Source organism: Heterodontus francisci, chromosome 38, assembly GCF_036365525.1.
Source record: "Heterodontus francisci isolate sHetFra1 chromosome 38, sHetFra1.hap1, whole genome shotgun sequence".
NCBI lineage: Eukaryota > Metazoa > Chordata > Chondrichthyes > Heterodontiformes > Heterodontidae > Heterodontus > Heterodontus francisci.
Window position 1 is genome coordinate 43,664,729 of NC_090408.1, and position 13,210 is coordinate 43,677,938.

The 13,210-nt window shown below is 43.6% G+C and overlaps 1 protein-coding gene across 13 annotated transcripts in view; it reads left to right on the plus strand.

The window, feature by feature from the left end:
• The window catches only part of megf11 (multiple EGF-like-domains 11), a 568,089-nt gene that overhangs the window by 464,480 nt on the left and 90,399 nt on the right, over positions 1 to 13,210 (plus strand). For all 13 annotated transcript variants that reach the window (XM_068018269.1, XM_068018268.1, XM_068018258.1 and 10 more), the window contains one exon: positions 9,850 to 9,970. In XM_068018269.1, coding sequence (XP_067874370.1) covers positions 9,850 to 9,970 — 121 coding nt within the window. The remainder of the gene's footprint in view (positions 1 to 9,849; positions 9,971 to 13,210) is intronic.

The window sequence follows — 13,210 nt, forward strand, 5'->3', positions numbered from 1 at the left end:
ATTGTCCTATAGTTTTTGCACTCAGATATTTGCCTACATATTTGTTCTTCTATCTCCCTTTCACTATTTGGGGGTCTATAGTACACTCCTAGTAGTGTGGCTGCCCCTTTTTAATTTCTGAGCTCAACCCATATGGCCTCATTGGATGATTCATTTAGCACATCATCCCTCCTCAAAGCTGTTATTGATTCCTTAATCAATAATGCTACATCCCCTTCCTTTTGTATCCCCCTCCCTATCACGCCTGAAAACTCTATATCCAGGGATGTTGAGCTGCCATTCTTAGATCTGATCCGTTGGTTGTGGGATCATTTAGCCCTGTCTATCGCATGCTGCTTCCGCTGTTTGGCATGTAAGTAGTCCTGTGTTGTAGCTCACCAGGCTGACACCTCATTTTCAGGTATACCTGGTTCTGCTCCTGGCATGCCCCCCTGCACTCTTCATTGAACCAGGGTTGGTCCCCCAGCTTGATGGTAATGGTAGAACGGGGGATATGCCGGGCCATGAGGTTACATATTGTGGTTGAATACAGTTCTGCTGCTGCTGGTGGTCCACAGCGCCTCATGGATACCCAGTTTTGAATTGCTAGATTTGTTTGAAATCCATCCCATTTAGCACGGTGGTAGTGCCACACAACACAATGGTGGGACCCTCAGAGTGAAGGCGGGACTTTGTCTGCACAAGGACTGTGCTGTGGTCACTCCTACCAATACTGTCATGGAGATGCATCTGCAGCAGGCAGGACGAGGTCAAGTATGTTTTCCCCTCTTGTTGGTTCCCTCACCACCTGCCGCAGACCCAGTCTAGCAGCTATGTCCTTCAGAACTCGGCCAGCTCAGTCAATCGTGGTGCTACCGAGCCACTCTTGGTGATGGACATTGAAGTTCCCACCCAGATTACATTCTGCACCCTTGTTACCTTAGTGCTTCTTCCAAGTGCTTCATCAGCCACAGGGGCGGTAGTTGGTAATCAGCAGGAGGTTTCCTTGCCCATGTTTGACCTGATGCCATGAGACTTCATGGGGTCCAGAGTCAATGTTGAGGACTCCCACGGCAACTCCCTCCTGACAGTATACCACTGTGCCACCACCTCTGTTGAGTCTGTCCTGCTGGTTGGACAGGACATACCCAGGTATGATGATGGTGGTGTCAGGGACATTGTCTGTAAAGTATCATTCCACGAGTATGACTATGTCAGGCTGTTGCTTGTCTAATCTGTGGGACAGCTCTCCCAATTTTGGCACAAGCCCCCAGATGTTAGTAAGGAGGACTTTGCAGGGTCGACAGGGCTGGGTTTGCCATTGTCGTTTCCAGTGCCTAGGTCAATGCCCGGTGGTCTGTCCGGTTTCATTCCTTTTCTTACACTTTGTAGCGGTTTGATACAAGTGAATGGCCATTTCAGAGGGCATTTAAGAGTCAGCCATGCTGTGGCGGCTCTGGACTCACATCTAGGCCAGGCCAGGTAAGGACAGCAGATTTCCATCCCTAAATGACATTAGTGAACCGTATGGGTTTTTACAACAATCGACAATAGTTTCAAGGTCATCATTAGACTAGCTTTTAATTCCAGATTTTTTTTTATTAATTGAATTCAAATTTCACCATCTGCCATGTCCGCAGAGCATTAGCCTGGGCCTCTGGATTACTAGTCCAGTGATAATACCACTTCGCCACCATCTCCCCATTTCCTAATACTCGTAGAAGGAACACAGAAAATCACCATTCAGGTACAGCAAGCAATTAGGAACGCAAATGGCGTGTTGGCCTTTATTGCAAGGGGATTGGAGTACAAGAATAAGAAGTCTTGCAACAATTGTTTAGGGCTATGGTGAGACAATACCTGGTGTACTGTGTGCAGTTTTGGTCTCTGTATCTAACGAAGGATATACTTGCCTTGGAGGTGTTACAGCGAAGTTTCCCTAGATTGGTTTCTGGAATGAAAGGGTTGTCCTTTGATTAGAGGTAGCATAAGTTGGGCCTATACTCTCTGGAGTTTAGAAGAATGAGTGTTAATCTCATTGAAACATACAGGATTCTGAAGGGGTTTGACAGGGTAGACACTGAGAGGTTGTTTCCCCTGGCTGGGGAATCTAGAACACGGGGGCACAGTCTCAGGATAAGGGGTCCATCGTTTAGGACTGAGATGAGGAGAAATTTCTTCACTTAGAGGGTTGTGAATCTTTGGAATTATCTACCGCAGAGGCTTGTGGATGCTCCATTGTTGAATATATTCAAGACTGAGATGATAGATTTTGATCTTTCAGGAACTCAAGAGATATGGGGAGTGGGCAGGGAAGTGAAGTTGAGGTAGAATATCAACCATGATCCTAATGAATAGCAGAGCAGGGCTCGAATGCTGAAAGGTCAACTCCTGCTCCTATTTCTTATGTTCATATGAGAAGCGTTAATGCTGTGGAATAGACCAGTTTTCTACTCCTGGTACTCAATGTCAATATAAGTTCTCTCAGGTCAAGTATAGCGTGCACCAATAAACCCGTCTATGCTGCTCTAGTGATATGTATTGACCCAACCTCAGCAGAACATCCTCCGCTGCAATAGTGTGAATTTCATTTTCCACAGCAGCCATCTATGTGACTTCTCCAGAGAGAGAGACAGACCAATATTTTTAGTGTGCAATTATGGGCAGCATTGTGCTATCATGCCACTCTACGAGCAACTGGGTTGTGACTTCCCACATCTATTTCACTTAGGATTCTTGTGACAATAATGATAGGACAATTTCATTCCTTCAGTCTGGACGGGATTTGAACCCAGGTCAAATTTTACACAGTACTGTTTTTAGCTGGCACAGACACGATGGGCCGAAGGGCCTGTTTCTGTGCTGTATAACTCTATGCCTCTATGACAAAGCCCACAGTGGTAATAAAAAGAAAGGAGTAGTTAATGGGAATTATGCCAAAATAGGCTGATCATAAAGTGGTAGGGAATGTTTTTTTTCAACTGAAATTTCCCATAGTTACTAATTTGAAGTTGGGCCAGAAGACCAACGCAGAATGAAAAATTGCAATCAAAAGTGAAAGTGGAGCAGACAGAATACAGTGACTCTAGCCTATATAATAACCATCTGTGGGATTGAGATGGGCATTAATTGGAGAGGTAATATCAAAACAGAGTCAAATTGATTTATTAATTTACTCTTGGGAGCATCATTTCTTAATTGAGAGGGTGGTTGGCCATCCAGCTATCAAGCCTACTGCCAGTTAAGCTGTGCAGCCAACTACTAGGAGACATGCAAGATTAGACTAGCATGACTCACTCTCCAATTTTCTTTCCATCCCCATGGGGAAATAGCTGCTCTTTGCTCAGCAGTTCCCTGTGATGACACAATTGAGATTGGAGTTGCTCATGGTTGTACAGTTAGAGTCATAGAATTATACAGCACAGAAACAGGTCCTTCGGCCCATTGTGTCTGTGCCAGCCATCAAGCACCTAACTATTCTAATCCCATTTTCCAGCACTTGGCCCGTAGCCTTGTGTGCTATGGCGTTTCAAGTGCTCATCTAAATACATCTTAAATGTTGTGAGGGTTCCTGACTCTACCACCTCTTCAGGCAGTGCGTTCCAGATTCCAACCACCCTCTGAGTGAAAATCTTTTTCCTCGAATCCCCTCTAAACCTCCTGCCTCTTACCTTAAATCTATGCCCCCTGGCTATTGACACCTCCGCTAAGGGAAAAAGTTTCTTCCTATCTACCCTATCTATGCCCCTCATAATTTTGTATACCTCAATCAGGTCCCCCTTCAGCCTTCTCTACTCTAAGGAAAACAACCCTAGCCTTTTCAGTCTCTCTTCATAGCTGAAATGCTCCAGCCCAGGCAACATCCTGGTGAATCTCCTCTGCACCCTCTCCAGAGCAATCACATCCTTCCCATAGTGTGGTGCCCAGAACTGTACACAGTTTCTTTGCAGACAGAAAGAATATGTACAAACATTGCGCCTGTTTCAGCTGAACGAAATAAGTGACAGCCATCGCTGGTTCATTCCTCAGGGCAATGCTTTGACCAATCAGAGTCAACATGCCTGGTTTAAATTTTAAACATAGCTTGGCAGTTAACTGTCAGTCACCGTAAACTGGCTCATTCGCCATGGCAATGCCTCTGCTAATCAGAGTTCACTTGCCAACCAATCAACACTCTTTTCTCATGCAGTATAAGTTGTTGTTTTCCCTTACATAGGTTATTCTTGCGATTGTCCTGATGAGTGCAAGACGAAAAGCTTCAACAACATGTCTCTACTTTCAGCAGTACTCAAGTTCTGTACTACTAAATGACTATTTGTATAGCACATTCTCAAAAAAATGCCAATGTTTATATTGTGCCACCACACCCCATCCCCCCCCCACCCCTCCAGAACTTCATAGCTGACCCCACCCTCTCTCCCTCCAAGCAGTCTGGGCTGTATTTGAACGCAGGGATCACAGAGCACTATCCAACCAATGCATTACTCAATCCCTAGTCTTAAATAAAACTTTTTTAAAGCCATTTATTGCCTTCCCCACCCCTGTCTTGGTCTCTGTCCAACAGGCACCATCCTGGCCATTTGAATTCCATTTGCTAACTGCCATATTAGCTGAACCTAATGCAGAGATCTAAAAACAGAAAGGAAATATCATGGGGGTAGATTTTTCCCCTGTGCGTATGTCAGTCATTTGATAGTCCTGGCAGGAGATCTGGTCCGTTTTGAAGGCTAGATCCATTAACGTTCAGCCACCTGGTGGAAATTCAGCATTCTGGGGAATCCCCCAATTCTAGACCACTGCAATATCAGAATGCCGGACAAAAGCAGGTCTGAGGGAGTCCAATCTCGTCTGGGAGGCGGGGGTGGAGAGGTTGAGCTGGAGTATCAGCAGCAGTGAGCCCCGCCAGTTTTCTGGAACCACAGTAAGCACTGCTGTTCCTCCTAGCCGCACAAATACACAGTACAACCTACCTGTGGGTTTCTCCCCCACTGGATCAGTCAGCTGATATTGGGCAGAGTGTGACTGGCGCAGTATTGTCCTAAAAAGGCAAACGCCATCCTATTAATGTCATAGCACCCTGATTTGTGGATGCTTGGGACTCCCATTGGTAGGTCTGGGCGAGAATCAGGGCAGGAGTGGGAACAGGGTGATAACTCATTCCCACCTCCCCCCCCCCCCCCGCCCCCCCACCCCACCATTTCCATCCCATTCCTGCTGGGGAGGAGGCCTCAAAATTCCTAAATATGTTCAAAATCATGCCCCTGTTGTGAGTTTAGAAATTTCAACTGTCTTGTAGAGGGATGTAGATGACAATGATATTTCTAATAATAATGCATTGCAGATAAACCCATCCCCTGTTTGTTAATATTCTTCACTGGAATGAAGCTCTGAATGTTAAACTATTAATTAACCTATATGTGTATTGGACTCCAGATGTGGGGAGGTACCTTCTTTAACCCATTTGTCAGATAATTATAAAGCAGAAACTAAACACTGTTGTATATATTAGACTAACAGGAGAATTTTTAAAAAATCTTCTTTTTAAATGTGAGATAATGGTAATAGACAGTCCACAAAAATATAAAAAGTGGAATGGGACTTTATGTACTTTCTAGAAATATGTCTTAAGCCAGGAGTTTATATTGACTCAAAGCCCAACTGGTCACAGACGCGCATTACCAAAGGAATCCATTTGGTAGGGCAGTTGCAATTGCAGCTCCTCTGATATGTATTGATGACACTTCCCATGTTAGCCTGTATAACCTTCTCATCACATCTCAGCAGAGGATTATATTCATAAGGCTCTGGTAAGCATAGCTTCTAATTAACAACATTTAATGATAAGAACAAACTGTAATGCAGCATATGACAAGTGAGAGATAACAACAAAACAATGAAAACATTATATTGAACATCTTTTCTTAGGAAGGGATGTAAGTGTAACAGAGGGGCAGCAGAAGGTTTTTGGAGCCTTTGAGCAATATTCAAATATATTTATTTCTGTAGGCAGAAATCGAGCTTATGGCATCATGATAATTTCATAGAGTATTTCGCAAATTTTCATTGGTGAATAATTTGGATTTCAAACTTTGTTGACTACTTCTAATGCAGAAAGTGAAGATAAGTTTTTTAAAATTTATTCTTTCATGGGATGTGGGCATCGATGGCTCGGCCAAAATTTATTGCCCATCCCTAATTGCCCTTGAGAAGGTGGTGGTGAGCCACCTTCTTGAACCGCTGCAGTCCATGTGGGGTAGGTACACCCACAGTGCTGTTAGGAAGGGAGTTCCAGGATTTTGACCTAGCGACAGTGAAGGAACAGCGATATAGTTCCAAGTCAGGATGGTGTGTGGCTTGAAGGGGAACTTGCAGGTGATGGTATTCCCTTGCATCTGCTACCCTTGTCCTTCTAGGTGGTAGAGGTCGCAGTTTGGAAGGTGCTATCTAAGGAGCCTTGATGTATTGCTGCAGTGCATCTTGTGGATGGTACATACTGCTGCCACTGTGCATCAGTGGTGGAGGGAGTGAATGTCTGTGGATGGGGTGCCAATCAAGCAGGCTGCTTTGTCCTAGAAAATGTCAAGCTTCTTGAGTGTTGTTGGAACTGCACCCATCCAGGCAAATGGAGAGTATTCCATCACACTCCTGACTTGTGCCTTGTAGATGGTGAACAGGCTTTGGGGAGTCAGGAGGTGAGTTACTCACCGCAGAATTCCTAGCCTCTGACCTGCTCTTGTAGCCACAGTATTTATATGGCTACTCCAGTTCAATTTCTGGTCAATGGTAACCCCCAGGATGTTGATAGTGGGGGATTCAGCAATCATGATGCCATTGAATGTCAAGGGGAGATGGTTACATTCTCCCTTGTTTGAGATAGTCATTGCCTGGCACTTGTGTGACACGAATGTTACTTGCCACTTATCAGCCCAAGCCTGAATATTGTCCAGGTCTTGCTGCATTTCTACACAGACTGCTTCAGTATCTGAGGAGTCACGAATGGTGCTGAATATTGTGCAATCATCAGCGAACATCCCCACTTCTGACCTTATAAATGACGGAAGGTCATTGATGAAGCAGCTGAAGATGGTTGGGCCTAGGACACCACCCTGAGGAACTCCTGCAGTGATGTCCCGGAGCTGAGATGATTGACCTCTAACAACTACAACCATCTTCATTTGCGCTAGGTATGACTCCAACCAGCAGAAAGTTTTCCCCCTGATTCCCATTGACTCCAGTTTTGCGGGGGCTCCTTGATGCCGTACTTGGTCAAATGCTACCTTGATGTCAAGGGCAGTCACTCTCACCTCACCTCTTGAGTTCAGCTCTTTTGTCCATGTTTATACCAAGGCTGAATTGAGGTCAGGAGCTGAGTGGCCCTGGCGGAACCCAGATTGAGTGTCAGTGAGCAAGTTATTGCTCATTAAGTGCCGCTTGATAGCACTGTCGACGACACCTTCCATCACTTTACTGATGACCGAAAGTAGACTGATAGGGCGGTAATTGGCCGGGTTGGATTTGTCCTGCTTTTTGTGTACTTACATTTCAGCACTTGTGATTACTAGTTGCTGAGCACCAGTCTTCAACTTCATGTCAAGACTTATAGAAAAGATAAAAACATTTAAACACAGTGAGGAACTCAATTGCAAGTTGAATAATAAATGTAAGATGGGGGAGGGGTGAGTGTGGTGAAGTCTAGCAGCTCACTGGAGGTCCAGCAGGTTGCACCATAAGGCTGTAGGATGCAAGTGTACAGCCATGAACAACTCCAATCTCAACTGTGTCATCACAGGTAACTGATGAGCAAAGAGCAGCTATTTCCCCACAGGGATAGAAAGAAAATTAGAGAGTGAGTCATGCTAGTCTAATCTTGTAGGGGTGGGAGAGATAGGAAGTTCCAGTGCACCACCATGACATGCTGTGGAGAGGTGAAACAGGGTTTTTTTATTATTCATTCTTGGGATGTGGGTGTCGTTGGCAAAACCAGCATTTATTGTCCATCTTTTATTGCACTTGAGAACGTGCTTGAACATGCGCTTGTTCACAGAGTGAAAAATAGCTTTTGCTTGAAAAGAATGTACTTTCATTGAAATGAATGGGAAGTTAATCTCCCCATGGTGCGGACTCGTTTTTAATGGGTTTTTAAGACTTGCAGGCACTCGAGCAGTGATGTGAGGAATTATTTTTACTTGCCATAAATACATATCTTTAGCCAACCTACAACTAATCTAAAAGCAAAATACTGCAGATGCTGGCAATCTGAAATAAAAACAGAAAATGCTGGAAATACTCAGCAGCTCAGGCACTATCTGTGGAGAGAAAAACAGAGTTAACGTTTCAGATCGATGAACTTTCATCAGGCGTCCTGATGAAAGGTAATCGACCTGAAACGTTAATGCTGTACCTCTAATTTAATTAGGCTCATTCCCCCTTCAGGTTAGAGCTGTGGCAGTAGCTATTACTATCTTAGAGAGATCGTTAATGTGAAAAATACAAGATATGAACCCCCACAAGATTTCACGTTTTAAGACTTATTTTAGCAACTAAACTAAAAGAAATCCCCAATTAACTAAACAGTACTTTGTAAGTAGCTGATACCCCAAGTTACAAATAATGGTATTTTATTTACTTATTCAAACACTTGGAAACTCACACCACACTTATACATTACACAGTCCTTTTTGATGACAAAATGCTTTGTGGTCAAAAGTCCCAAACTCCTCCCAGTTGCAATGGGTTGGATCTCACACACTTTCAAAAATCAATATTCTCTTCACTTACTTCTCCGAGCATTTCCGTCCTGGTCATCCATGAATAATGCAATTTCTGATCATCCAGTGAGTCCTTTACTCCTCCGCAAGCTTCGACTCTCAAAACAGTTCAGGTCTTCACAACCTTTCGTTGTATATCTTCAAAGAGCAGGTGTTTTCTCTCTCTCTCTTTCTCTCCAGCTGCCACTGCTGGGTGTCTTCTCTTACAGCTTGTCTTGAGGCTACACCTCGATAGGTTCCCTTCTTACAGCCTGTTTGCCTTCAGAAAGTCTCTTAAATTTATCTGAATTCAGAAGTCAATAGCTCATTGTTCTGTTCCAAAATGCAGAGACCAGAAGTCTGTGTTCACATAGCAATTCGGGCCTTTCCATTGTCCCCAGGTGTTAACACCTGCCTGGTGCATTTGCATTTTCCCAATTACTGACTCCTTTTTTTACAACCCAAAGATCTGGGAGGGGCGAAACCCTTTGTTCTTCAGATGTTAGTGGCTGTAGTCTCTATTTTTCAGAAGACAATCTTTGATCTGTGTTCTCTGTTGTCCTGGTAATCTTTTGCAGAGTGGAGGTGAGGCCACCTGACTTTCCAAACTCCACCTTGAACTTTTAAAAAATCACAATTTTAAAAATATAATCATGTTACAAGGTTCATAACAGTAGCAGATACAAGGACAATATCACATCTGTCACCATCTGATGTGGGTTTGTATTCATAATTGATTATGGATGTACTATCAAAATGTTAAATTTTTGGCAGAAATTTCAATTTTAGTCTAATTGTATACTTGCTCTTCATTGCTTACTAATGCGTGTGCACCTGTCTACACGTGTGCAGAATTTGAGACATGACTGCGTAACATGCTGGGGAGGAAGCTTTCCACCACTGGGGTTTTCCTTGCCTCATGTCTGAGACTGTTGTAAACTAATTCATAGAGATTGATTGCTATGACTAGTGAACAACTCCATTATCATTGTATCATACAACTACCAGGATGGCAAAAAGCAAACTGGATCAACTTTGATCTTTTTTTGTCTAGCAGTATCTTTGTTTATGCTGTAGAATCTGAAGTCTAAGATCTAGTGAATGCATTTCCTTTGTATTCCAGGGAGAAGATTGCTCCTTTTCATGCCTTCCTGGAAAATATGGAGCCAACTGTTCATCTACTTGTAGCTGCAAGCATGGTGGAACTTGTTCTCCTATTGATGGTTCCTGTATTTGTAAAGCAGGTATAGACACACCCTATTATACCCTGTATCATTTTGCTAACATCTTAAATACACTTTGAATTCTGTACTTAACGAGGTGAGAAATGTCAATAAAATACTGGGGTGGAACATGTTTCCTTGCGCTCCCTACTCCAGCCCTTAATTGAACACCTGGCCAGCAGTGTTCTTTAATATATGCTAGACAGCATTTTGGGTTACTGTTGATGTGACATAACTCTGTTATCTAGCCTGAAATGCTAAAAAGCCATCTAGTTATCAGAGAAAAATCATACAGATGTCTCAACAACATCAAAAACTTGCATTTGCATGGTGCTATTAATATAGAAAATGTCCCAAGGTGCTTTACAGAAGGGTGAGGAAAAGATAGGAATAGTTAAGAGAATGGACAACAAGCCTTGGAGGAGCAAATTAGGATGGGTGATAATTTTTTTAAAACAACGTGAGAGAAGGAGCAGTTTAGGGAGGAACTTCCAGAGAGCATTTCCAAGATGATTGAATGCTTTGCCACCTATGGTAGGATGAAGGGAGGAGAGCAGCAGGATAGGGTGAGTTGGAGAGATTTAAAAAGCAGGACGAGCATTTTAACTTTAATACATTGGGGGACTTGAAATCAAGTTAGTTTAGCAAAGACCAGGATAATGGATGAGTGGAAGTTAGTGTGGGGCAGGATACAGCTGACTGCATTTTGTACTCGTTGAAAGTTACAGCGGGTGGAAGATGGGAGGGCAGTGAGTAGTATATTACAGAACAGAATAGGTTTTTCTCTATTGGTGCTTGCTGCTGACCAGCACAGCACATGTGCAAAGTATTCTGCTGGCCTCAGAACCCCCCACAGACTTTCTGGTCTGTAGTGGTCCTGGGGTGGGTCCTTTGCACAAGGTTTCTTCGGACACCCCACCACTGAAGTGTCTAACAGTCATAGGAAACAGAATATGAGGCCGCAGGCCAGGAATGCCTCAATAAAATGGGAGCGCTGGGCATGTGAACACTTCAGGCGCAGATTTACTGACACTACTTGAGAAAGCCCCAGGAAATCCTGGGACAGTGCAGGTGGTCTTTATGTTGAGAATACAATCATAGAATGGCTACAACACAGAAGGAGGCTATTCAACCCATTGTCTCCTTGCCAGCTCTCTGCAAGAGCAACTGACCTAGTACTACTCCCCTGCCTTTTCCCCATAGCCCTGCAAAGTTTTTCTCTTCAGGTCATTATCCAATTCTGTTTTGAAGGTCTCAATTGAAAGTGCCTCCACCACTCTCTCAGGCAGTGCATTCCAGATCCTAACCACTGGCTCTGGAAGAATGCTTTTCCTGATGTCGCTGTTGCTTCTTTTGCCAATCACCTTAAATCGGTGTCCTCTGGCTCTGGATCCTTCTGCCATTGGGAACAGTTTCTCCCTATCTATCTGTCCTGATTCCTTATGATTTTGAACACCTCAATCAAATCTTCTCTGAATCTTCTCTTCTTCAAGGAAAACAGCCCCAGCTTCACTAACCTATCCACGTAACTGAAGTTCCAAACAGGTCTTCGGTCCCATTTCCTCATTACTGCTCCTGAAAAACACCAATTTTCCAGGCAAATTGAAGGGGGAAATCGGGATGAGCGACCATAATATGATAGAATTCTTCATCAAGATGGAGAGTGATGTAGTTGATTCTGAGACTAGGTTCCTGAATCTTAATAAAGGAAACTACGAAGGTATGAGGTGCAAGTTGGCTATGATGGATTGGGATACGTTACTTAAAGGGATGACAGTGGATAGGCAATGGCAAACTTTTAAAGAGAGCATGGATGAACTGCAACAATTGTTTATTCCTGTCTGGCGCAAAAGTAAAACGGGAAAGCTAACCAAACCATGGCTTACAAAGGAAATTAGAGATAGCATTAGATCCAAGGAAGAGGCATACAAATTCGCCAGGAAAAACAACAGACCTGAGGATTGGGAGCAGTTTAGAATTCAGCAAAGGAGGACCAAGGGATTGATTAAGAAGGGGAAAATAGAGTACGAGAGTAAGCTTGTGGGGAACATAAATACTGGCTGTAAACATTTCTTTAGGTATGTGAAGAGAAAAAGATTGGTGAAGACAAATGTAGGTCTCTTACAGTCAGAAACAGGGGAATTTATTATGGGGAACAAAGAAATGGCTGACCAACTAAATGCATACTTTGGTTCTGTCTTCACAGAGGAGGACACAAATAACATACCAGAAATGTTGGGGAACACAGGGTTTAGTGAGAGGGAGGAACTGAAGGAAATCAGTATTAGTAGAGAAATAGTGTTGGGGAAATTGATGGGATTGAAGGCCGATAAATCCCCAGGGTCTGATAATCTACATCCCAGAGTACTTAAGGAAGTAGCCCTAGAAATAGTGGATGCATTGGTGGTCATCTTTCAAGATTCTATAGACTCTGGAACAGTTCCTACAGATTGGAGGGTAGCTAATGTAACCCCACTATTGAAAAAGGGAGGTAGAGAGAAAGCAGGGAATTATAGACCAGTCAGCCTGATGTCAGTAGTGGGGAAAATTCTAGAGTCCATTATCAAAGATTTTATAGCAGAGCACTTGGAGAGCAGTGGTAGAATCGGATAGAGTCAGCATGGATTTACGAAAGGGAAATCATGTTTGACAAATCTACTAGAATTCTTCGAGGATGTAACTAGTAGAGTTGATGAGGGGGAGCCAGTGGATGTGGTTTATTTGGACTTTCAGAAGGCTTTCGACAAAGTCCCACATAAGAGATTAGCGGGTAAAATTAAAGCGCATGGGATTGGGGGTAGTGTATTGCGATGGATAGAAAACTGTTTGCAGACAGGAAACAAAGAGTAGGAATAAACGGGTCTATTTCCGAATGACAGGCAGTGACTAGTGGGGTACCGCAGGGATCGGTGCTAGGACCCCAGCTATTCACAATATATATTAATGATTTAGATGAGGGAACGAAATGTAATATCTCCAAATTTGCAGATGACACAAAACTGGCTGGGAGGATGGGTTGTGAGGAGGATGCAGAGAGGCTTCAGGGTGATTTGGACAAGTTGAGTGAGTGGGCAAATGCATGGCAGATGCAGTATAATGTGGATAAATGTGAGGTTATCCACTTTGGTGGCAAAAACAGGAAGGCAGATGATGATCTGAACGGCTATAAACTGAGAGAGGGGAATATGCAATGAGACCTGGGTGTTCTCGTACACCAGTCGCTGAAGGTAAGCATGCAGGTGCAGCAGGCGGTAAAAAGGG